Consider the following 22391-nt stretch of genomic DNA (forward strand, 5'->3'; position numbering starts at 1 on the left):
GAAGAAAACATGATTCATCTCTGTTACATTCGAGATGAGTCTCGTGTTATCGTAATGAACAGAACAGAATAACCAAGGAAAATGCTGTTATCGTGACGGTGAAATAGAAAGTATAGAAAGAGAACCCAGGAAGAAAGTGAACCCGCGTGAGAGCTTAGCGGAACACGTACCTGCGGCTCTTGTGTAGGGATCACGTCCTGGCGGGACTTGCAAGTACTCTCGCGGCGAAGGGCTGGTGTGCGGTGCGTGCGTCAGAGCTTTTTGAACGAGCCCGGTCAGGTTGGCCAGTTGTCTTTCCATGTGTTCCACCCTTATCCTGTGACAAATAGTTCGCAGGTCAAAGAATGGAGTAGTAACGTCGATTTAGCAAACGTCCGTCGCTCTAAAAGCGAGGACAGTTAGGAGCTTATGTTCTCGTTTGGCGAATAACGTAAATATTCCGGACGAATCACAGTTTAAGTAAATACTTATCGCATATCGCGGTGTGTCTCTTCTTGAACAATTTCGCACGCCCAAGTGAAGCGAATGTGACTCGTTAGAAGCGCGATAAAAAGACTGTCTGGTTTTCATCAGATGCGAATTGACCAACTCGATTTAAAACGGCGTTCTTACAATAACGCAAAAGATTGTTTGCAATTGTAAAATATTGGGTCGTGTATACTTTAATCTTTGCTTAGATTTTTATCTCAGTTGCGAGCACGAATAACACGCGCGTAATTGGTCGCAAATATCTAAATTAATAGGTAAATAATTTATAGAACAATTCGATTCTAATGGTTTCGGCATCAAACGAAATTTGATATATGTAAAGCTCTCTTATTGACGTTATTATAATGCTGATGATGATTATGATTGTGGTAAGCTGAATATCGTGAAATGATGATTACAATTTGATGATTACAACGGTGTTGTAATATAGTTTCACGGAAAAAGAGAAGCGTAAATCGATTGAGCGATCAATGGTGTGTCAAATACGAGCGATATTAATAACACACACATCTCATACACTCGCATCGCGTGTTCCCGTGGAACGTTTCCGCATATTTAGTCAATAATATACTTTACTCAGCTGCTACTTTTCTTACTGTAATCTAATGGCACCATTCGACCTATAGCGAGACATCGCGTGTGTGTGCGAGCGCGCGGCGGCATCGCGAGAGACATACTCTGACAATAAAAATAGACCATAGACTCTGTACAGATCCATTTTCACCGAGAGGACGCGAAACGACTCTCGTCGAGGATGCGCACACGCCGACGCCTGAAAACTTCATCCCGAGCGTGTTTCCCATCGGTGAAAACGGATATGAGTTACATAACACGATGCTAATCACGTGCATCTATCGTTTCGCATGACAAGTGACAGCGGTGCCCAATCTACGTCACGGTGACATTACGTACATAAAATGATATACAGGGTGATGTATGTGATATACGCGGCGCGGATGAAATCGGCTGCAAGATTTTCGTGCGCGTGGCTCGATCAATTTCGGGTGTGATAACTCTTGCGCCAAGTTGCGCGAGATAAAGTGAGTTTCGGACCCGTCCAGTACATCCGGGCTACGGTTTCTTCTCTCCCACTCTCTCTTTCTCTCTCTTTCTCTTTCTTTCTCTCTTTCTCTCTAATGTGAAACCTCGTTCCATCAAACAATATCAATTCTGTCTAGAAAGTTTTTTACGAGCGCTGGCGAATGTTCTTGAACACTTTCGGTACTAACAAAGACGTATCGCGGATGAGAATCTCAAGAGTGCGAGAGAATAATTACGCGACAAAGTACGGCGACGTGAGATTGCACTACGTAAAATTCAGAATTGCGTATAAATATAATATGAAATGGACGATGTACCGCTGACATAGCGATCACTCGATTTAACTGTGTATTATTTTGATCTCGGGATGAATATCGTCGAGAATTTGGTAGCTCCGATACGCCGTTTATTTCATCCCGGGCGTGGTGTTGATAATTATCCATTCATTTTTTTCTTCCGTGATATGTTTGAAACACCCTGTATATGACCAATGCATTCTCGTCTACGATCGCTAGTCGGCATGCTGCATTCCACCGAGGTTGCAAGTTACACTTCTATATATCATACATATTATTCGAGTCACATTGAAAATATTTATACATACAGTATATATATATATACACACACACACACACACACACACACATCTTGTTTTTCGAGCGATACAGAGCGTATTTGGTATCTCGCGTATATAATACATAAGGCGTCCCGGAAAATATGGACGTCGCGCTAAGATGGATATGTAATATACAGTGTGGCGGGATCGGCGGTGTGCGATCGAAAAGGGGGCGGAGATCGATCCCGAAGAACAAAAGAGAAGTGGAAAATATCTGCTCAATTTTTTCGTTCACTCCGCAATTTCGGACAATTTTCGTTTCACTCTCTTCTTTGCCTCTCACGTGCAGATCCGTTAAAATCGTGCCACCGATCGATCCCACTTTGCCCCCGCGCGAGGCGGCATGACCCGACGAGACTGGCAGTGGCGTCTCTCTCGCGACAACTCGATCGAGATGCCTGACGTATGCTACAACATGCACTTGCAGACGATTCGGCATGGACCCGCTTCGTGTAAAAGAAGAGCATAGCAGCGTCCTATCTCTCTTGATAAAAGTAAAAAAATCTGTCTTATAAAATATAAAATAAATATGAAAATCCCACCGTCGATCTCATCGAGCTCTCGATGGACAATGGAAGATTTACGAGCGGAGATCGTTTAGTGTTCCAATTTGATTCGGCGAAATTGAAATTCCGCGAATATGCACGCGTTACATTTGTCCCATAATCGGATTAGCTCGGAAACGACGAATTTCTGAATCTAGCTGGATAGCTCTCCGCGCGAGAATTCCGCAAGTTTCGCAGTGAAATGGCTCGATCGCGCGACAAGAGCCGCAATGGGAACCCGATGAAACATCGGTGTAAATTTTGCGAATGCTATTCGTCAGGCAAACACGATGGAAATATATCGTTTGCATTGCACAAATAGGAAATAAAAAATGAGCATTTGATTTGGATGATGCTACTGTTCTCTGTAATTGAGCAGCGATGGATACCGGTCAATACTGTATTTTAACATCTAAACTTCGAAGTGTAATTTTACGGCCAGAAATATCCAATCCTCTGTGGTGCAATGTGCAGATTTTTGTACGAGATTACGTGTCGTTCGTCGTACAAACGAATACGTTATTAATAGTGTGGCGTAACCTCGAAATGACGAAAAACTTAATTGGCAATCATTCTGTATTTGTGACAAATTTCCATTATGACAAAGGGACACGTTTTTAGTCCAATTATTAATTTTCAACGGCTATCACAAATGTTATGCTTTTGATATCACGCGAAATGCATACGTGATCCTTTCGACGCCAAAGTTAGTTCACTAAAACTGAAATAAAGCTTTGTGCACAAAATACTGCAATTTAAACGTTTATTCCGAAAAGAAAAAGAATATTTCGTGTGTAAGGTTTTATTTTCCTTTAAATTTTATTATTAACTTCGCACAGCAATGAAATTTAAAATTTCCCTCAAATTCCAGCCGCCGGGAATGAACAAATGCCCGGTTTGTGATCGTTGGGTAACAAGAAATTTGTTTCGGCCGTTCTCTCGTCGTTTCACTGCCACAGTTTCATTCTGATTAGTCAACGAACGACCGCGTGTGAACGTATCCATCTCCGCTTCAGCGGCGAATCCAGGCACAAAGTGGCAAAGTGGAATTACCTGAATGGTCTTAAATTGAGTGTGGCGCGATTTTTTAGCCAAGTTCCCAGCCGCCAAAGACGGCTGATTGTTTGTCAGGATCGACCGGCGTTGAGACGATATCAGAATACACGTACGGTACACGGTATCAGAAGAAACGTGACCGAATCCCACTCCTAATTACAAGCGAAAACCACCGAGGCATATTTGCTCGGGGGATCCTGGGAGATTTTTGCCAATGGCGATCCGGATTCGCCGCTATTACGCGTCCCAGGGGCTCTCGCTTCAAAACGACACTCGTGCAACTCGTACTCATTCGCAAGCATCCAGTCAGAGCCAGCCATCCAACCAGCCAGCCTGGTTCTTAGTTTCTATTCTCTCCCCCTTTCCCTACGTCTCCCTGTATCTATCTTTCTTTTTTTTCTTTACATCTTGCTCTCTTTTCTCTTTCACTCCCTCTGATTCCGCAGGCAGGCAGGCCTCTACGCAAGACAAACACGCAGGCGACAGAGTGTGTGTGCGTGGGTGCAGTACCGAGTAGCGTCGTAGCTCTGTCCGCCGGGTGGCAGAGGGGGTGGTGCACCCGGAGGAAACGGGGACCGCGGGGGACCAGACGGCGGACGCCCCGGTGGTTTCACGCCGTAAAGGCTGTACGATTCCTCCAACAGCTCCGTATCGCTGCACCACCCACAACAGACATACACATCCGCGCTATCAGACATCTAACTGGCGGCAGTTGGGCGAAGACCAGATCAGGGCCGGTCGGAACGGGGGTGGTGGTGGTGGTGGTGACATCGTTTTGCTCGTACACTGGGGTTGCTCGCGAGGGAGGAGGAGAAAGGCTACTGGGAGGGCTTTTCTCTCTCCGGGTGAACGGAATTTATTCAGCCGGAGTGTATAAGGCGTGCGTGGAAAAGCGCCGCAGAATTTACGGCGTCTTTCGAGAGACATGGTCGGCGTGTGGATGGGTAGGAGGGGAGGAGGGAAGGGTCATCGTGGGCTTCAACTCTTCGCACTCCGCTCGTGTTCATAATCGGCGATCAGCCGAGATTCTGATTCGGAATGATCCTCGCGTTGAAACGATGTCGAGAGGCTTGTTAGAGCGACGGACAAGCAAGACGGAGAGTTACGATCGCTTGGATTTATGAGACTAGAAGTGGGACGGTTTTTATATATGTCGCGAAGCGGCATTTTTATCTCTTTAGAAAAGACCGCTGGTAAAAAAAAAAGGTTGGTCTATTAAATGCGACTGTCTGAAATCGCGGCTCGAAGTTATTCGTCATGAAGTAATAATTGTATTCCCGATGCCTCGGTGTTTTTACGAGGGAAGAGGGTGTATTATCAATTCTTGGTTTCTCACTGCTTGCAAAATTCGCGAATATGTTCGAAGTGCAGAGAGCGAGAGAGGAGATGGACGAGGGATGTGTAGGGAGCGATTTGCGGAAAGAAATGCAAGCTGGTGAATAAATAATTAATTACTGGAATAAGTTCTCGTGATCTGACGAGAAGCTTATTCGTCTTTGCATCTCCCCCTTGTGTGTATCGGCGAGCATACGCCGAGAGGGTGTAACGTTCCTCGCTTTATTCGAAAGTCTCATCTTGAATCGGAATAAAGTGCAGATTTTTCCGTTAAACCGAAAATGTGTTAATTAAAGTTGTTTCATTAAGAACGTTGCATATATGTGCGACTAATTAACACGCGTTAATTGATTTAATCGGAAATATAATTTACCGTAACGGAACACCCATTGTCGACGGCCCCGTTTGTTGACAACATTGTAATCGACTGTTTAATGTAAGCTCGACTAATTCCGATGTATTTATTCAAAATGAAAAATATATTCTATATGAGCGGATGCTTCTATAGTATGATCGAAAATCCATGTTTGAAAATACATTGGAAATGAATTGAAAATGGGCGAAAATGGATTCTGATAGGATGAGACAGCCAATACTCGTTGCAATCGGATAAATTATGTAACTGTTTCCCTAGTGGAATTTACATATATACAGAGTATCCCGGATTCTCCACGCTTTACCTACGCGGGTCCGTATTTACAGTTGTTTTTAGCGAAAATACGTAAATGCTCCGCAACGTTTTGTCAGATTTAAATGTTTACAGTGAAAACACGTCTAACAAAATGAACTCTATTGAAATAAAGTCAATCAATATTTACAGACGAATAATAAAATTACTTTTCATCGTTCTTTTCGAATCTTGATTCGCACAATTATTAACAGGCCTTGGACAAACGTGAAATCAATCAAGGACCGCAGGTAGATATGAACGTGTGATTAGGATACCCTGTAAGGTCCGAAGTACGGAAATCTCGTTTATTATAACGACATCACCGTCTCTTTCTTCGATTGTTATGTAGGGTTGCGAGTGCGTGCGATGGCGGGTCGTTATTCCGAAAGTGTGCGGAACTCCGGTTACCTGGCTTCTTCGTCGATAACGGGAGTAACAGTTCCCGAATATTGCGAGTAATACGGGTCTTCGTAGCTGCTGCCGGTGCTGTAAGGCCCGGGTGGGTATCTTCCGCTTCCGGAACCGACCCCGCCGCCGCGCTCGGGGCTGCTCATGTATCCGCTCTCCCCGTGTAGCCGATCTGTGGATATTTAGATCAATATAATTCGTATTAGTAGAGGCTAATGAAATTCCCATGGAGCCTTCCTACCCTTGTATTACATCGTTGCATATATTTTGGTTGTACTAGGTCAATTGGAAAACAATGACCGATCGCTCTGCGATAGGAATTCATAACGGAGACGATTAAATTTCAACGAAACGTCATCGGCAGTGTGTGAATTACGAGGTGATATAAAATGTATAGCGGTGAAACCGATAAGAAATGAATATTTATGTCAAAATAGCACATTTATCGTGTACGAAATCAGATTAAAATGAACGAGCGGTCGATAGTAATAACAGACTGATATCGGCAATTATTTTCCCAGCAACCTGACGACAAAGAATCGTTTACGCAACATTTGTTCGCACATTTTATTTCTTCCCTTCATGAGAATTCGTTCTTTCTCTTCATGATCTCACTTCACGTTTTGTCTATCTGTAGCGCGATACGTCGCTCGGTCGAACGTGAGTCTTGCGGTGCGCGAACGTGCGAATAAAATTACGATGGGGAAACCGTGTCGCAGGATGTCCCGATAACGAACGTGGGCGAATGTCATTTATCAGTCATCGTAATGGAGGGTGAGAAAAGAGATTCTTCACGATCGTGCTTCTTACGGGAGGATATACAATCTACGGCTCTCGAGTGACAGCGGGAGTGGATGAAAAATGGGATGAAAGATGTTGCTTCTCGTACATTATGACGTCACACAGCGTCGTCACAAAGAAAACGACATACGTAAGAAGTCGCCGGAGGTTCTGGAGGGGCTTATAGTTCTAGCATTGGGAATATATCGAGTTGCTATTATGTTGCGATGACTTTGCACTTACGGTATTTACATGATCGTAATTAATAACGTAAGAGTGAGGTGGTCAGGTGCCGGGCTGGTACCACAAGAACCGGGATTTAAATGCACTCGAATGACAAAGATAAATATCTTCAGAAATTTATGGCGAAAAGGTTCGTCAATGTATATTCAATGTAACGAGAAGGTAGACCATATCGTATAGTGTGGTTTCGAATGTTTCAAGCGAATGATGACGGTATAAAATACTGAATTAATCATTCCGAACTGCGTTACCACGACCAACATCGGAGGGAAGAGATATTAAAAAAACAAAGAAACAACTTTTATAAAATAATATAAATGTATATCACAATACGCATTGCGTAACAAACGCATGTTTCCGCGATTAGTTCACAGTTAGTTCACAGTTAGTTTACAAAAAAGTTTAAGGAAAAGAACGAATAAAAATATAGCGAAAATGTGATGAAAAATTGATTGCGCCGGAATTTTTCTTCGTCGGAATGAATTTCCGCAACAATACTTTCGCGCGCGACACGCCAACGGCATTCGAAGTCCGCCGGCGTGAATTCGGAACGTTTCAATTCCATCCATCCATTCCCATTTATTCCCAACACTATCTCCACGGTCTGGAGGTGGTTTAATTAAAACTTGGCTCGACCCGACCGGACTAATCGCAACTGCCAATTTCATGGATTTCCTGCGGTTACCGCGCTCCAAACAACCGGCCGCCTTCGCAGTTAAGCTTCTCTTCTCAATAACGATACGCGATCGCTGTTACGTCGTCGTCGTCACAGATAAAACGTGAAATTTTGCGTCTCTCGGTATTATCTGCGAATCGTATAATCACACGCCGCGTGTTTCAGTCCCTCTCTTCCGCAGCTCTCTTCCGAATTTCGGACAAGTAAAAACTGATCAATACGACAAAACGATCCGTATTGTATCAGCGAAGATTTATCCAGCTGTCGTTCGAAGTCCCGTCCACGACAAAAGCACCGATAAACGGCCATTACTTCGTATTGTTTCGCAAAAAGGATTTGGAAGAGTCCAGGATTGGAAGCCGCGTTATAGTCGGATTTTGTTTCGCTTCGCGCACGCAACTGGTGTGTCGCGCTGTTATGCTGTTACAAAATTTACAAGCCATACAGTCTACGGCGTATCGTTTCGGGGTAAATTGCATCACGATAAAAGTCCTTAACAGAAAATTGTGTAAAACTTGCCACGGTATGCGGACTGCGCGCGACACGCGCGATTTGATCGCGTTCACATTCGCGTATATGTTCGCGTATACGCGTTACGACCCGACCGTCACCAGTTTATAACATTTTCGTCCGGGTCGATACTTCCTCCATAAATTGTTAACGCTGTTTTGTCGAATCCACATCACTCGCGACCAAATCGGATTTTAGCCCGGCGCAAGTCACCCTTTTATCTCAGCCCTCGCCAAACATGCCTCCCGCGTTAATTAATCGCGAGCCACCGGTTGTTATACGCAGCAAACGTGCCGTTAGTTACTTCAGCGACCGGCAACTGATTCCCTAATTATTTCACGAATTAATTCTACCTGCGTGAAGGAAAATCATTCTCCGATTCATTTTCCTCGAGTCGGCGCTGGAGGAGAGGCACCAAAACTGACATAGGTATGATAAACCGACATACTCATGTTTCTTGATTGTAAAATACTGAATTCTGTAAAATACAAAATATGAATTTCGCCTACTGTGTCCCCTACAGCAGTTGGAGTTAAAACGGCAGTTTCCGCTTGCAAACGCGTTCGATTATGTTATTATTAGCGTCCTCAAACATCTCAAATTAAACCTTGAGTTCTCGAACATCCTAGAAAAAATAAACATTTGCAAGGTAATACGTCATATAACTTTCACAAGACCATCAAATATTTTGGTAGAGGAGTCGTTGCTGGTTTGCATCGGTGTGCATAAATGTTCATTTTATCTCTTCAACGCGGCTCTAAGGCCCCAACGAAAACAAAACGTCAGTTTTGATGCTTTTCCCCTACGATTAGCACGCAGTCGACGTCTGTTGCGGCAAATTTTCGCTCGATAAATTTTTACGGTCCTCATGCATGAGGAATGCGGTGTTGCGCACTCCTTCGTTATTAGCAGCAATCGTAAGCGGAGTTTAGTAGGTTTCCCCGCGGCCTTGCAAAACGTGAGCGAGCGAGCGCGCCGCGTCGATCGCCGCGCGCGGCTCGCCATGGAAGGATCAAGCACTCTCAGTGTCTGACGAATGTTTAAGGATACTACTGACCTGGTATACTATAGAGGGAGACCGAGCTGTCTCTAGAGAAGCGTGCCGAGCCCCCGAGGCTTCCAAGGGGACTCTTACCACACTGGTAGCTGCGAAGCGGCTTGGCCGGCGGCACCCCGCCACCACCTATCCAACCATCCAAAAAACCAAACAAAAAACCAATGTACCCAGGTGCTCCGACGCACGTTCCTCTCTTCTTCGCCACTTCGCGAAGCCGTTCGACGTTCAGTGCGCATGCAGAAGTGAACAAGACGGAGCTCCGGTCTGCCCGCGGGCGCGCGTGCTGCGCTTTTCCGTTACGTTCCTCAGCTCCTTTTCCGCGGCTTTCACGAGACGAGAGAGCGGATCTGGCTCATATATTTCTCCCCCGCAAACGTCCGATACGGCGATGTACGAACTGACCGCGATAACCTCTTCGCGCAGGGAAGCAAACGGTCGCGAGTCCGGGCGGGCGAGAAGACGCGACCGACGCTCGAGTTTCCCGACATTGTCCCTTTCTCTCTCTCTCTCTCTTAGACAACCGTCGCGCGTTCCTCTCTTCCCGGCGTTGCAGTCTCGAGTCGGCGATCGCGAAATTTCCCGTTGAAATTCAGACGCGACGGCTCGCCGACTTTTACACACATATGCACTTCTCGGCCGCGCCGTAGTAATTGAAGCATCGAGAGGAGAGGATCTCCTTCAGCCAATAAGCCAATAAGCGTCGGTCTTTCCCTTCGGCAGCTTACAGTACGCGTCCGTGCTTTATGTTCCGATCTACTTCGTCATAGCGGTTAATCGGGACACACCGACTGCATGATCGACCGTTCGCGTGTCACGACGTGTCTCTTCCTTTCGGCGGCTCAGCGCTAAAGGTTTCTCCCGGCAACGAGGGAAACGCTCGCGGTCTCCCGAGGCCGTTCTTTCCCTTCCGAGACTAAACTGGGCCAGCTTCGTTAAGCTCGTTTTCGAGCAGTCCCGAGTTGCGCTCAACAACGGTCGTGACGGCCTGCGTGATCGAGAATCGTGAGACGATTCTTGCGACCGTCGATCGGAAACATGAAGAATGGAGCGATCGCATGTGTGGGTGTCTCTTCGTGCGGATGTATATGCGCAGCTCAAGCTCAAAGCACGGGGATGTACGCGTCGGGAAAAATTGGTCGAGTCGGGGGGGAGAGGGGGAGGCGATCTCGGGGAAAAGACGCGTGAAATTGCGATTATTTGCGGCAACGTCCGCGCGGTTCGTCCTTGTTACGTGCTCGACGAGGGTCTGCGCGGCCCGACTCGACCAATTTTCGGAAACACCCAAGATGACGAAAGGGGACTTCGGTGGCTCCGTATGTCGCAGCGGGATGTTCATCGTCGACGGGTGTTCAAGCGTTCTTGGCGTTCGTTTACGATTAAGGCGACCAGAATCTTACATTGCCAATGGGAAAAATGCGCACGAGATGTGCGCGCGCGAGTACACACTCGTGTACGCGCACACGAGCGCGATCTCGTAAAACGAATTTCCGTCGGACGGGCGATGAAAAGAAGGCAATTTTACCGTCTAACGTTCGATCGATCGATGCCAATTGATCTCGGCAGACCTCGTCGATTCTTTCGAACGAGTCGAATTCGACGTCTCGCGGACTCGCCGGGATCAACGCGAATTTCGCACACCTGTTCCATATAATATCAAAGACAGGGCGGAATATGCGCGCCGTGCTTGCGTTGATCTTTCTGACGCGGGGATCAAAGAGGATTCCGGGAATTCTGGAGATCTATCGTAACGTTTTCGAGGGAATTTCACATTTCTGGTCACCTTAGCGGTAAGGCATCTTGAGGGGAGCTGCAGCGGAACGTGCACAATGTGTATTTGCGTGAACCCCGTGAGTGAAGGATACTCCGGTAATATGGGTGTGCGTGTGTGTATGCGCTGCACTACGTGGAACATCGATGCAGGTATGAGGGGAATGCACAGGCGCGAAGCGGTAGGATTCAGTCATTGACGTGATCACAGTTGTGTCGTGAGCGATCCAAAGACATTGTTCTCTAATCTCTCTGGGAGCACCACGCGATGTATCCTTGTTTCGTCGTGTTGAAAAGGAGAAATTACTTTACGTGGTAAATCTTCGTTCTTTTTCAATTGAACACGTACATTCTCTCTCTCTCTCTCTCTTTCTTTCTCTTCCTATGTGACTTTGTACTATATTTCATTCCCAGTGACTGATCTTAATTAATAATAATTATCACTACGGGTAAAGCTCTCGTCTACTTAAATCAATGTGAGAAAGTAAGCACTCCGCAAATCACACGCCCGTAAGCCAGTTTATTTCCAAACAGTGTTCACCTTAACGAACTTCAAACAAGTGAGGTTCCCGTTGAAAGGGATCTATTTAATAAAGTTGATTTTCCGAGGGAAAAATAGATCTTTCAAAAAATCGACTCAGGATCGAACATCTCTAACTTCCAACAAATCTCGCTCCTGCCAACTTAATTAATCCCACTGATATTGAGTGAAAACGCATTTTTTATGTAAACAAAATCACAAATGCAAGAGAGAGAGAGAGAGAGAGAGAGAAAAGCGTTACTGCGAGGAAAACGAATTTTCTCACGCGTTCGTTACTCGCTCGGAACGTCCAACGAGATGACCGCTTTCTCCTTCGCCGGCCGATAAATTTAACATATCGACACGTAACGCCGCGGCTCGAGGAGCCGGTGAATCGAGAGAGGCTTCCAGTTGCAAGGGCGGTCTCCGGAACATCATTGGACCGCTCGTTCGACGGATCGCGCCGATGGAGTCTCGGACGAGCCGAGGCTCGTCCATCGCGCGTCGATCAGCACACACTCGCACCGGTGTGCACTCGCGCACGCGACGACACGCATCGCGGTCGCGAAAGAAGAGTAGAGGTAGGAGGAACGCGGGCATTCGTATACCTGGTGTGGTAAGAGTCTTGGGCTGCGTCGGCGTCGCGTTCGGCCCGCCGACGACGCTCGACGCCGCCGGGCTGTACGCCCTGAGAAGCGGCCCGCCGCGTGGCAAGGTGCTGCTTCCGCCCACGTAATATCCGCTGCCCGACGTCGAGTTCTTGGCTGTCTGCAAGCAGAAGACAGGTAGGTGATTTAAGTTACGTTACGACGATCCGAGAAGGCATTTCTCAAGCACGTATCGCCCATAAACTCAATTTCCCGATAACTCAAAACGATGGGAAAATCATGAAAAACTTACAAATCGATCCGCGTTACATTGAAAAGTGAAAGCGAGAAATTCGACGGTAATTTAGTGAATTACCGAATCAAAAGTTATTGCACTTTAAAGGAGGTTGTAAGGTGAAATGAGTTTGATAAGAAAGAAGAGCTAATGAAAAATACGACAATTAACGGGCAATACATCCTTAATTTCCTCGTCCCTCCACCGATGCGCGATTCAACGGTCGTGGCCGTCATTCTCGTCGAATGCAAAAAAGAACGAATGATCCCGTATTTCGTCACGGCCGTTTAATCGCCCGTCAGTCAACACGGGTCGGGTTAGGCGATAATAGGTTGGCAATATTCTAATAATCGGCGAGCTAATTCAAGATGATCGCCCGAAGAACCGCCGAGCGTCCACAGACCGACGCTTTCGCAACAGGTTTTCAGCCACGTTGACGTTGGCTTTCCAGCACGGACTATCCAATATCTGTCTATTCTTACGGTCACTTGACGCGCACACGCTTACGTACGTTATTACGCATCGACCAGGCACGAACTTTCTTTCAACTGATCAGCGGCATGTGTTCAGCTCGTAGGAGTAACCGCCGTATTAACGTAGCATACATTCTTCTGCCACGTCGAATAATAATAAATCTGGACGATGTATCAATCGCGCGAATATATATGATTTCTACCTTTTCGTTACGCAGAGCGGTGAGAGACCAGAGGATAAGATCCTCGGATGGTATCTCGATACGCGTGATGGATGCATCCTTCCGAGAAAGTGCGGTCCGAAATATTTGTACGTGCGATAGAGTGCGCTTCTAATTCCGCTCATGCCCGCCACATGGAATGCTTTGAGTTATTCGCCGTGTCATCCCGCTTGTTTCGCGCCGTGTGTCTCGGCAACTTTCCACGAGAAAGATTACCTCTCCCGTATCGATCGCACACGAAGGTTGAAACGCCCGACGCGCGTACAGAATGCGCGCGTTAGCGGAGTCCACGTGCAAATCGCGCGGCTATTAATCCGATGAAGTTATTCCTCACATTACGGACTATTACGACGGACGTCGAGGTGGCAACGGTAGCCGGTCCATTCCGTAATAGTTCAGTCGCGGAAATATAATCGAGGAATTTTACGAAACAAGGCCGGCGAAGCCTACTTTGGACGATCTATAATTTGCGGCGAAATTCTACCTGCGTAAAAGAACAATCGAAGTTCGCAGGTGTGCGCGCTGTAAGCGAATTCAAGAATGTTCTCTGCGTCAAACGACGAGCATAGGAGTTGTAGATGAAATTCCGTCGCGACTTTCCTCACGAATTACAGGCCGTCCGTGATGAAATCAATATTTGCCGCGAAGAGAGCGGCCAAGCGCCTGTAAACATTTCGCCAAAAATTTCCGGGCGAAAGATTCGGATCCAACTTTGACTTAAAATAAAATCCATGGCACGTTAAGCTTTATTTGAAGTCAAAGTTGGATTCAAAATTTCGGGGGAAAACTTGGGCGGGATTTGGCCGCAATTTCTTTCCTTCCTTTTAATTAAGCTTTCCTTTTTTTTAATTAGTCACCTCACTTGCATTTCTCTCTTCATTTCATCGGCGTGAAGAAGAAACTCTGACGAACACGAATGTAACGTATTCACGTGCAAATGCATGTGAACCGGTTTTCATACGCATGCGCGTATCTCGGGATGGCCGGTCGCGCATTTCCGACATATCGCTCTCGTCGTCCACACTCGCCGTGGTAAAAATTACGCGACATGCCCGCGGTAGCTGAAGAAACAGGCCGTCTCAGCCTGCGGACACGAAAGGACCTCCCTCTTACCGATTCTACTCCTTATTCGCGCGCTCGCGTTCGGCCGATTCGCATCGATTTCCCTTTAGTCGTTGTTTACCGTCGCCGTGGGTTCGGCTGGTCGTTCCGCTCGCCGGGCGAATCGAGGGAGAGAGCGAGATCCCGCTGGGCAGGTGGAGTTGGGGAGAATCGACCGATGGAAAGAAACGAGGTAGAGGTTCTACCACCCGGATTTTCTGTAACTCGATCCTGGAAATCTACGAAGGAACCTACGACGAGGAATTGAGCTTCCCTCCCGACCCAGGAACAGGATTATTCTATTCTCCCGCTACGTCCGTGTGCGCTCTGCTTCAGTGGCGAACGAGTTGGAACACCGAACGCAAGAGGAAGGAAAAATAATTGCTTTCCCAGGCGTCGATCATACATAAAAGACAGGGAGACAGATATATATATTCCTCTCCTTTACTCTGTTCTCTCCCGTCCACGGGAAATGTGAAAAGAGACCCGTCGGATTGGAGGGTCGTCGTCTTACCGCTTGACGTGCTTTTAATTATAGAGATCATCAGGGAAGCGTCGTCGGGGCTTTTGATTGCGCGAGCAGGGACGGCAGGTCAACGGAAGAGCAAGGTTATCGCTGCGTTTTGTGCTTCTAGAACGTGAAAGCTGTCACACGTCGGGCAAAGAAAGCCGGCAGCGAAGTATCTTTACATTCTTCAGCGATCGTGCCAAGTGTACCGAGAGAAGTGGTGGTGTACACCGAGAAAAGGTCAGCTTTTTAGCGAGCAACGGCGCAGCAAGAAGACGGCTCTCCGGCTTCCGGCGCGATCGGGGAAAAATCATCAACCGAGGTGGCGGGTCGACAGGAGACGGAAAGGAGGAGCCGCTTTTCGAAAACGGACTTAACAGCCGGCGGATCCGCGCGCGACGTTGCCCTGATCGCGGAAGGTGTCAGTCAGCGAGCGAAGGACAAGTTACGAAGGAGTTGCGCGAGGAGTGAAGTGAAGCGACTGCCGATACAGAGGGGAAAAAAAGGAAGAATCGGCGCAGCGGATGGGTGCAAGGAGGATCGACGAGACGGTAGGAGATGCCAGGTAGTTCTCTGCACTTTGATGGGGCGGGAAAACGGGAGGAAGAGGGAAAACTCGCGGCGTAGCGGGTGAAAAAGGTAGCGGAGGAAAAGTTGCTGAAGGAAAAGTTGAGCGGATAACGGTTGGAGGACGAGATCCTCCTCTCGAGAGAACGCGCGCGCGCGCTATCAGATAGACGTGGGATAAGATTAAACAGAGGGAGAGCCGAGTCGGCGGGTAAGGGAGGGATAAAAATAGAGGGAGGACTGATCGCGAATAAGAATAGGAAGGAGAGGCGGGGAAGGAGTGAGGGAAGAGAAACAAAGGGGAGGAAGGAAAGGAGAAGCGCGAGGAAAGGCGTGCGAGATCGAGAGACGGGACACCTTGGCCCGCGCGGGACGATTGAAGAAGCAGCAGCGGATGAAACGAGAGGGCAGGGTGATGATCGGATAAGAATGAAGAAGCCCACGACGAACCTCGGAATTAGCATCCTGCTCCTTTTGTCCTCGATCTTTCTGGACTGGCGCACCGCGGCGATCTCGGGACCGCCGGTCGCACTCGCTGGCGCGAGCCGGGGAAACGTCGGCGACGCGACGCCGCCGATGCACAAGGTCCAGTTGACGCAAAAAGGTTACATCCAGGTGAGCACCGGAGAGTATTCTCAAATCTCGCGCCTTTCTGTTCATTTCTCTCTCTCTTGTTAGCGCGGTTTCGCACGGAATGCGCACGGGGGTCTCGTAGTTTCCCCGAAATGCCCGTGCCGAATTGGCAGCGCGCACGAATTGCGCAACGAAGCCGTTCCGCAAACCGCAATTACAAATACCGGGAGTGAAAAGCCGGCAGAACGACGAGAAATAAGTAATGATAAATCGATACGTTGTCGGTTTGTACGAGGGGGTACACACGTGTCTCAGCGAAGCGTTGCAATCCGTGAGATTACTATCAATTACGTGAGCCGCGGGTCGGACGGTTCCGTGGCACGTGAGAAAAAAATAAAACATAGAAAAGGAGAGAATTGGCGTTTCACACCAGTGTATTGCTTAATTTTCGCTCGCTCTAAGAAATGTCGGCGATCTGTACGCGCGTTTTTGTAACGCGAGCGCGCGAAGCGTTCCACGTTACGCTAGATCACGCGCGCGCGCACTTTCTTTTATCCGCACCTTCGTGCGTTAATCAATTCGAGGTGAATTTCTCTTTCGCAAAAAATCCTTCCTTTCGGTCTTGTGAAAAAAAAAAACCAATTTCTAACGTTTTCGTTTGAATAATGTTTGCGCAACTGTCTCTTAGATTGCAATTTCATGAAAGCGGGATCAATTAAAATTTCAACGAAATTCAGGTAAATTTGAGCGAGTGAAACTTTCGCGAGGAGAAACTGGACTTTAAGTTGAACGAAAACTCCGTGTTGTAGATAAAAGCGAGCGGAACGTGTTTGCGGCAGCTTGTACATAACATCGCTCTAATTAGATGCGCGTGCGGTAGCACGCGACGCTCTTCGCTAATTATCGCCACTTTTCAGTTTCTCAGATGGGAACTGCCGGTGCCAGCGATCCACGAGTTTACATTCTGTCTGTGGGTGAAGTCCAATGATCTCAAACATCCTCATTCGATTTTTTCATACTCGAGTAAGTATTCCCGATTAAATCGCAGTTAATGAAGCAATTAATAGAAACTTGGCGTAAGGTGGATGTCTTAATTAATGGGTGTCCCAATTTGTGACGATCGCACGATATCTTTAGAATATGACGTATTTTAAACATTTCTGCTTTCTCTCTCTCTCTCTCTCTAATTTTGTCGCTAATTTGGACATTCACCTCATTGGTTGCGCATATCGTCTCGCAATCGTTTTCTTTTTCTCTTTCTCTTGATGACACCACCCATGACACAATTTCGACACTGTATATTAAGTAAATTGGTAAACGAATATTTATTTTTATGCCGAATAACTATTTTTTAGCATTTTTGCTCTCTCTCTTTCTCTCATTATCTCTCTCTGTATATGTACGTGTGTGGATATAAGAATTTATTCATTTATATTCACAATGAGATAACTTTGTCGTTAATTTGGACATTCACCTCATTGGTTGCGCATATCGTCTCGCAATCGTTTTCTTTTTCTCTTTCTCTTTATGACACCACCCATGACACAATTTCGACACATATTAGATATTTGGTAAGAGGAATATTTATTTTTGTAACTATTTCTGCCGAAAGGATTCTCGTTCCTCGCGACTCGGACGAAGAGATAATTCCGTAACCGCTTACGTCGTGACTTACGTCGTGCGGCGAACGGTAATATCAACGAACGGGAGACAAGGTGACGACCGCGTTCGTGACGTTTTAACGCTATTCCATCTAGAACTATTTTAACCGCTCGAGAACGGTAACGAGAATCTGCTTTCTTACATGACGACGCCGGGCGCTATTATCCACTCTCAGGCATTCACCGAGTAGTTACACAAGAGAGCCGTTACCGCGAAAAGTCGGCGGGAAAAGTATCTTAGATTATGGAAAACGGTCTCTTCATTCGCGCATACTGCACGCCGCATGGAACGTTACAGTTTGCCAGCTACTAATGAACACTTCGCCGTGTTATCCTCCTTTATGCGCGAGAATCAGCGGCCTCTCATCGGTGAAACGCTAATAATGCCGAATTGCGTTATATTATGCGAATTTTACGCTCCGACAGCCGATAGAGCGATCTCGTCCCTCGCGAGAAACGTTGCTTCATTAAGTACTCCAGTGAAATCTTAATGTACCTGTAAGATAATGCGCTATCGCGCTGTGAGAGGATAAACGAGTGCTCCGAATCTGACGCAAAAAGCCGAAGAGAACAGAAACGTTATCCATTCGATCTCCGTGATATTTGTTCCAACAATTACACGAAGCTTTGTACACGATGGAATTTTCGTAACTTGCGTATTACCGTCCGGCTCGAGCGGTGAGGTCAATTATCCGGCCGCAAAATGAAAAGCGTGTGTTAGATGTTAATCTTGAAATCAAATATTTCTTCCTTCGCGTGTAGAAATATATATCGCAATACGAGCATTTATGTTATATAATTAACGTAAATATACCGGCATATTATTGATATTATGTATACAGGAGAACGTATTGAAAGTGTAACGGCTGCGTAACTTCCAGTTTCATGCGTTTCTCGCTATACCTCTATTCAATGAAGGAAAGAGGGGGGAGGTGGGGAAGGGGAGCCGGAGAGAGAGAGAGAGAGAGAGAGAAAGAAGCGATAGAAGAATAATTCTCTTTCATTGTCAAAGGGAACGAGCGCGAACGTTTGATTCGATCTTGGATATCGCCGCGCGGAAGGAGCGTTCACCTGGAAATCGACGGTGTGGAGGTGTTCGGATGGCAGGTTGGCATACGAGAGCACCGTTGGCACCACATATGTCAAAGCTGGGAGAATCGGGTCGGTCGTTACGCCCTGTGGCTCGACGGGCATTTGGAGTTGCAAGGTCATTCCGAAAAGGTAAACCACGAGGTTACGTTAGTTACGTTAACTCGCTATCGCGCGAAGCTCTCTCGCCGCCGTAATTTCATCACGTTTTCTTTTTTCCTCGCTAATGAGACTACCGCTCCTTTACACAAGCCGGACGTACACGCGGTATACTGTTACACGGCGCACAAGAAAGTTGGAAGTAAGTAAAAGCACGTAATCGTGCTCTCGAGAGATCCGATCCTCGAGCCTTTCTCGACGGGCAGATCATTTTCGCGATCGAGCATGAAGTTCGTTTTTTACACTCAAGGTTTGCTTAAACGCTCTGAATTCACGAGGAGCGGACGCCTCTGATTTTCTCCGGATTTCCTCGCGATTCTCTCCGCGTCAGGGCGTACATTGATGCGCGATACGTCGTCACATGAGTTGGCTAAGGAAGAATCTCCACCCGGCGAAATATCTTGCAGATGATCGATCACGTGGTGCCGGCGGGCGGCGATATTGTCCTGGGTCAAGAATACACGGACTTCGATAAAGGGCTCGAGGAGGGCATTGAGGGTTCGGTTTTGGGCTTCAATCTTCTGTTGGCCTCGGCCTTCGATTTCCTCGACTACGGCTATCAAAGGCTTCCATTCCCGCCGGCCGTCGCTACCAATCTGGCCGAGCACAATCCGTACGTCGCGGGTATTCGGGCGAAAATAGCGACGACGGACGATTCGGATCGTGAATCTGCGCTCGACAGACTCGTTTCCTGGCGATTCGTGCTCAGCCCCAATTGGTTCCGCCGAATTTTGCGATGGAGCGCAGAAGCGGCGCGGAGCGATGAAAGTTCCGCAATTTCGCCGTCGTCGTCGTCGCACCTGCCGGACGCCACCGACGGGCCGGAGAGGGGAGGTGCGTCGCCGGTGCGCAGAAACGTGATCGGAGAAATCAACGCCGCGCTCGAGATCGCGCCGGACGCTCCCTTGGGTCTGCACTTGGTGAAATTGTCCTACGCGCATTGCCAACTGGGCAGAGGCAGCCCTCCCATAGGCGGCTCGCTGATGCTGATTTCCTGGAGCAGGACACCCGTAAAGGTGTTCGGCGGTGCCACCATCAAAAACGTCGGCAACCAGTGCGGCCGTTTCTGAGGGAAAACCTTATTCGACCCTTCCGTCGCGACGGGGAGGAAAGCACGGAATCGAAATCCGCGTCCCATTCGGATCTTCTCCTCGAGCCTTCCACTCCGTGGGACACTGAGCCCACCCTCGACGCTCATTCCCCCTGGGAGATCTTCTGAGAGAACGTTCTGAGATACAAGAGGAAAATAATGTTTGCTGCCGCAGCGAAACTATCGTTGTTGTTGCACATATTTGTCGCGACGGCGTTAAAACGCACAAATCGGCGAATTATTCGAAATTAGAGCAGAAACAGTTTTGTCGCCGGGACGGAAAAATGGCTGAGCGAATTTATCCTTGAGGCGCGTTAATTCGATGTTAAAACTAAAATAGTGCTTTCTTGTACTTACTAATTGCTTTTCATCGCAAAATAATTTGTAGATTCGGCAAAATAATCCAACGAACAGCAATTGGTGCTCTGAACAAATCGTTTTGCTGTCCACGTAATGATAACCGATAGATTTTGCTGCGACGGTATTAACGAAATTATTGAATCATTAGATTACTTTTCTCCGTGTAGGCGTTCGGCTCGCTCCCGTGAACATTTTTATCGGAATTGCCTCCTCGTATTATTATATTTTATATTAGCGGACTAGTGCCATGCCGTCGAGCTGAAGACGGTCACCGATGATGGACGACGAGCGCGAAGGATCGATAATGTCGGCAGGAAACGAATTCACGCTGGATCATGCATTTTTCGTCGAACTGAACGCAGAGACGAAACGTAATAGTTTAGCGCACGTATGCCATAATACAGTGGTAAATGTACCTGTTGACGTGTAATATCGCGCTTGATTAAACTGGAAATTAAACTAGAAACTATTCGCTCTCTGGGTAATTGCCTGCTCCCCGTAGTACCGACGATTTCGTTTCGGCGCTAATGTTAGTTGAGAGTTTCCACAGTTGCCGTACATACTTAACACCGTTCGCTATCACCGGTAGGTTGGATTAACAAAAAAGCCCCTCGGTATACACAGAGGAAAAAGTTTCTTTGGATTTAGCAGAATTTTTTTAGTTGAAGCAAATTTGTCTTTTGGAATAGAACAAACGAATGTTTGATTCGGCAAACAGGGATTGTCTGGTTTCTGGCACAGTAAATATTTTTATATCAAATAACACATTTCTTTTATATTTTCATCCAAACATTACAATGGCAGTAAATAAAGTCTTTCAAGCAAGATATTGACTTGAAAGAAGTAACACCATGTTAGAAAAATATTTAAAAACTTTTTCCGTTCGGCGGGATAATGTTTGATGTATTAGTGAGATGAATTTTGTTGATTAAAAGCGAAATATATTCTCTAAATAATACGGTTTTTCCCGTCAAACAACATTGTGAGACAACAACGTTTTCATTCGAAAAAAATTTAATATTTAATATTAAATCATGTTGTTCATATTCAACAAACCGAAATCTAATTAAACACGCATACAGCGAAGCCCTTTTCTCTGTGTATACACGGGCCACGCCTCTTTAACCTAACTTTCACGCATAGTGTGCGCATTTTTTAATTATATACAAAGGAAATGCGACACGAGAAATGGCTAATTGACACGTCACGTATACGTGACGCCGCTGTGCCGTGAAAATCGAGCGCGCATGCGTACGGCGGTAGTAGCGGAAGCGCGTTAACAAAGCGGCTGCGAAATCGACTCGTTCGCAAACACGCGTCTTCCCGTAAACGCAAACAACTCCCCTGCCTCTATTTATATTCTGTGATTTTTTCCGACAAATTCCGAGGAATTTCGCTTACCGGCGAGTCCGCTTTGGAAGGGAAATTAAATATTCCCGGGAATGAAGAGAAAATAAAGTCCGAAGCGAAATGTATAAAAACGGGGAAAACGCTACTTCGCGAGGATGAAGTGAAATTTCCGGCGTAATGTCTCTTTATTATTTGCGTATAATCGCGCGACCTCAGACCTCCACGACGGAGTTTACGGTGTGCGAGTCTCCTGCCGACGCGCGTTCCAAGCGACGCCTCCGTCTGCAGGCAACGGTCTCGTTTCACGTATCGACCGCGCCGCGCGTTAATTAGTTTCGCAGCATTCCCTCGAACGGCGCGGCAGGGGGAAATGTCCTCGCGTCAAAAACCGCGACTCCCGTCTGACGAAGTTGTCGAATGCCAAGAGCGTAGCTACCGAGTGTAACTACGCTCAGTAAGAATCAGCGAGCAACACGATGACCCGCGAATACGCTCGCACTCTCTCTCTCTGTCCGAGGGGGGAAGGGATCAGCCGGACAGAACGGGGGAGAAGTTCGCGGGAGACATCACGGAGACGTTTCGAAAGACGTCCCGCTGGTTAAAGCAGCAACGAGAACCGCGAAGGTCCGCCGATTTTCAAGTAG

General features: G+C 47.1%; 3 protein-coding genes across 24 annotated transcripts in view; 2 read left to right on the top strand and 1 right to left on the bottom strand.

Moving 5' to 3' along the window:
• Positions 1 to 22391, bottom strand: part of LOC106741797 — a 215236-nt gene that overhangs the window by 32184 nt on the left and 160661 nt on the right. For 18 of the 22 annotated variants that reach the window (XR_001374212.1, XM_014614120.1, XM_014614124.1 and 15 more), the window contains 4 exons: positions 12322 to 12481; positions 9427 to 9564; positions 6161 to 6332; positions 171 to 316 (listed from right to left, as the gene is read on the bottom strand). Coding sequence is in view for 21 of the 22 variants with exons in the window: in XM_014614120.1 (XP_014469606.1) it covers positions 171 to 316; positions 6161 to 6332; positions 9427 to 9564; positions 12322 to 12481 (616 nt within the window). In the remaining variant the exon portion in view is untranslated. The remainder of the gene's footprint in view (positions 1 to 170; positions 317 to 6160; positions 6333 to 9426; positions 9565 to 12321; positions 12482 to 22391) is intronic. The other 4 variants (XM_014614129.1, XM_014614130.1, XM_014614141.1 and 1 more) reach the window with 2 other exon arrangements.
• The window catches only part of LOC106741801, a 62941-nt gene that overhangs the window by 8042 nt on the left and 32508 nt on the right, over positions 1 to 22391 (top strand). The window lies entirely within an intron of this gene.
• On the top strand, positions 14562 to 20827 carry LOC106741802. The gene is made up of 4 exons (XM_014614148.1): positions 14562 to 16080; positions 16956 to 17061; positions 18712 to 18920; positions 19355 to 20827. The coding sequence occupies exons 1-4, from the start codon at positions 15895 to 15897 to the stop codon at positions 20015 to 20017; spliced, it is 1164 nt and encodes a 387-aa protein (XP_014469634.1). The 5' UTR covers positions 14562 to 15894; the 3' UTR covers positions 20018 to 20827.

This window comes from Dinoponera quadriceps, unplaced genomic scaffold (assembly GCF_001313825.1).
Source record: "Dinoponera quadriceps isolate SergipeBrazil2010 unplaced genomic scaffold, ASM131382v1 scaffold533, whole genome shotgun sequence".
Classification (NCBI taxonomy): Eukaryota; Metazoa; Arthropoda; class Insecta; order Hymenoptera; family Formicidae; genus Dinoponera; species Dinoponera quadriceps.

Coding starts and splice junctions, on each gene's coding strand:
- LOC106741802 (XM_014614148.1), top strand. CDS start 15,895: ATGAAGAAGCCCACGACGAACCTCGGAATTAGCATCCTGCTCCTTTTG. Junction 16,081..16,955: donor CGCAAAAAGGTTACATCCAG/GTGAGCACCGGA, acceptor GCCACTTTTCAG/TTTCTCAGATGGGAACTGCC. Junction 17,062..18,711: donor TTCGATTTTTTCATACTCGA/GTAAGTATTCCC, acceptor TCATTGTCAAAG/GGAACGAGCGCGAACGTTTG.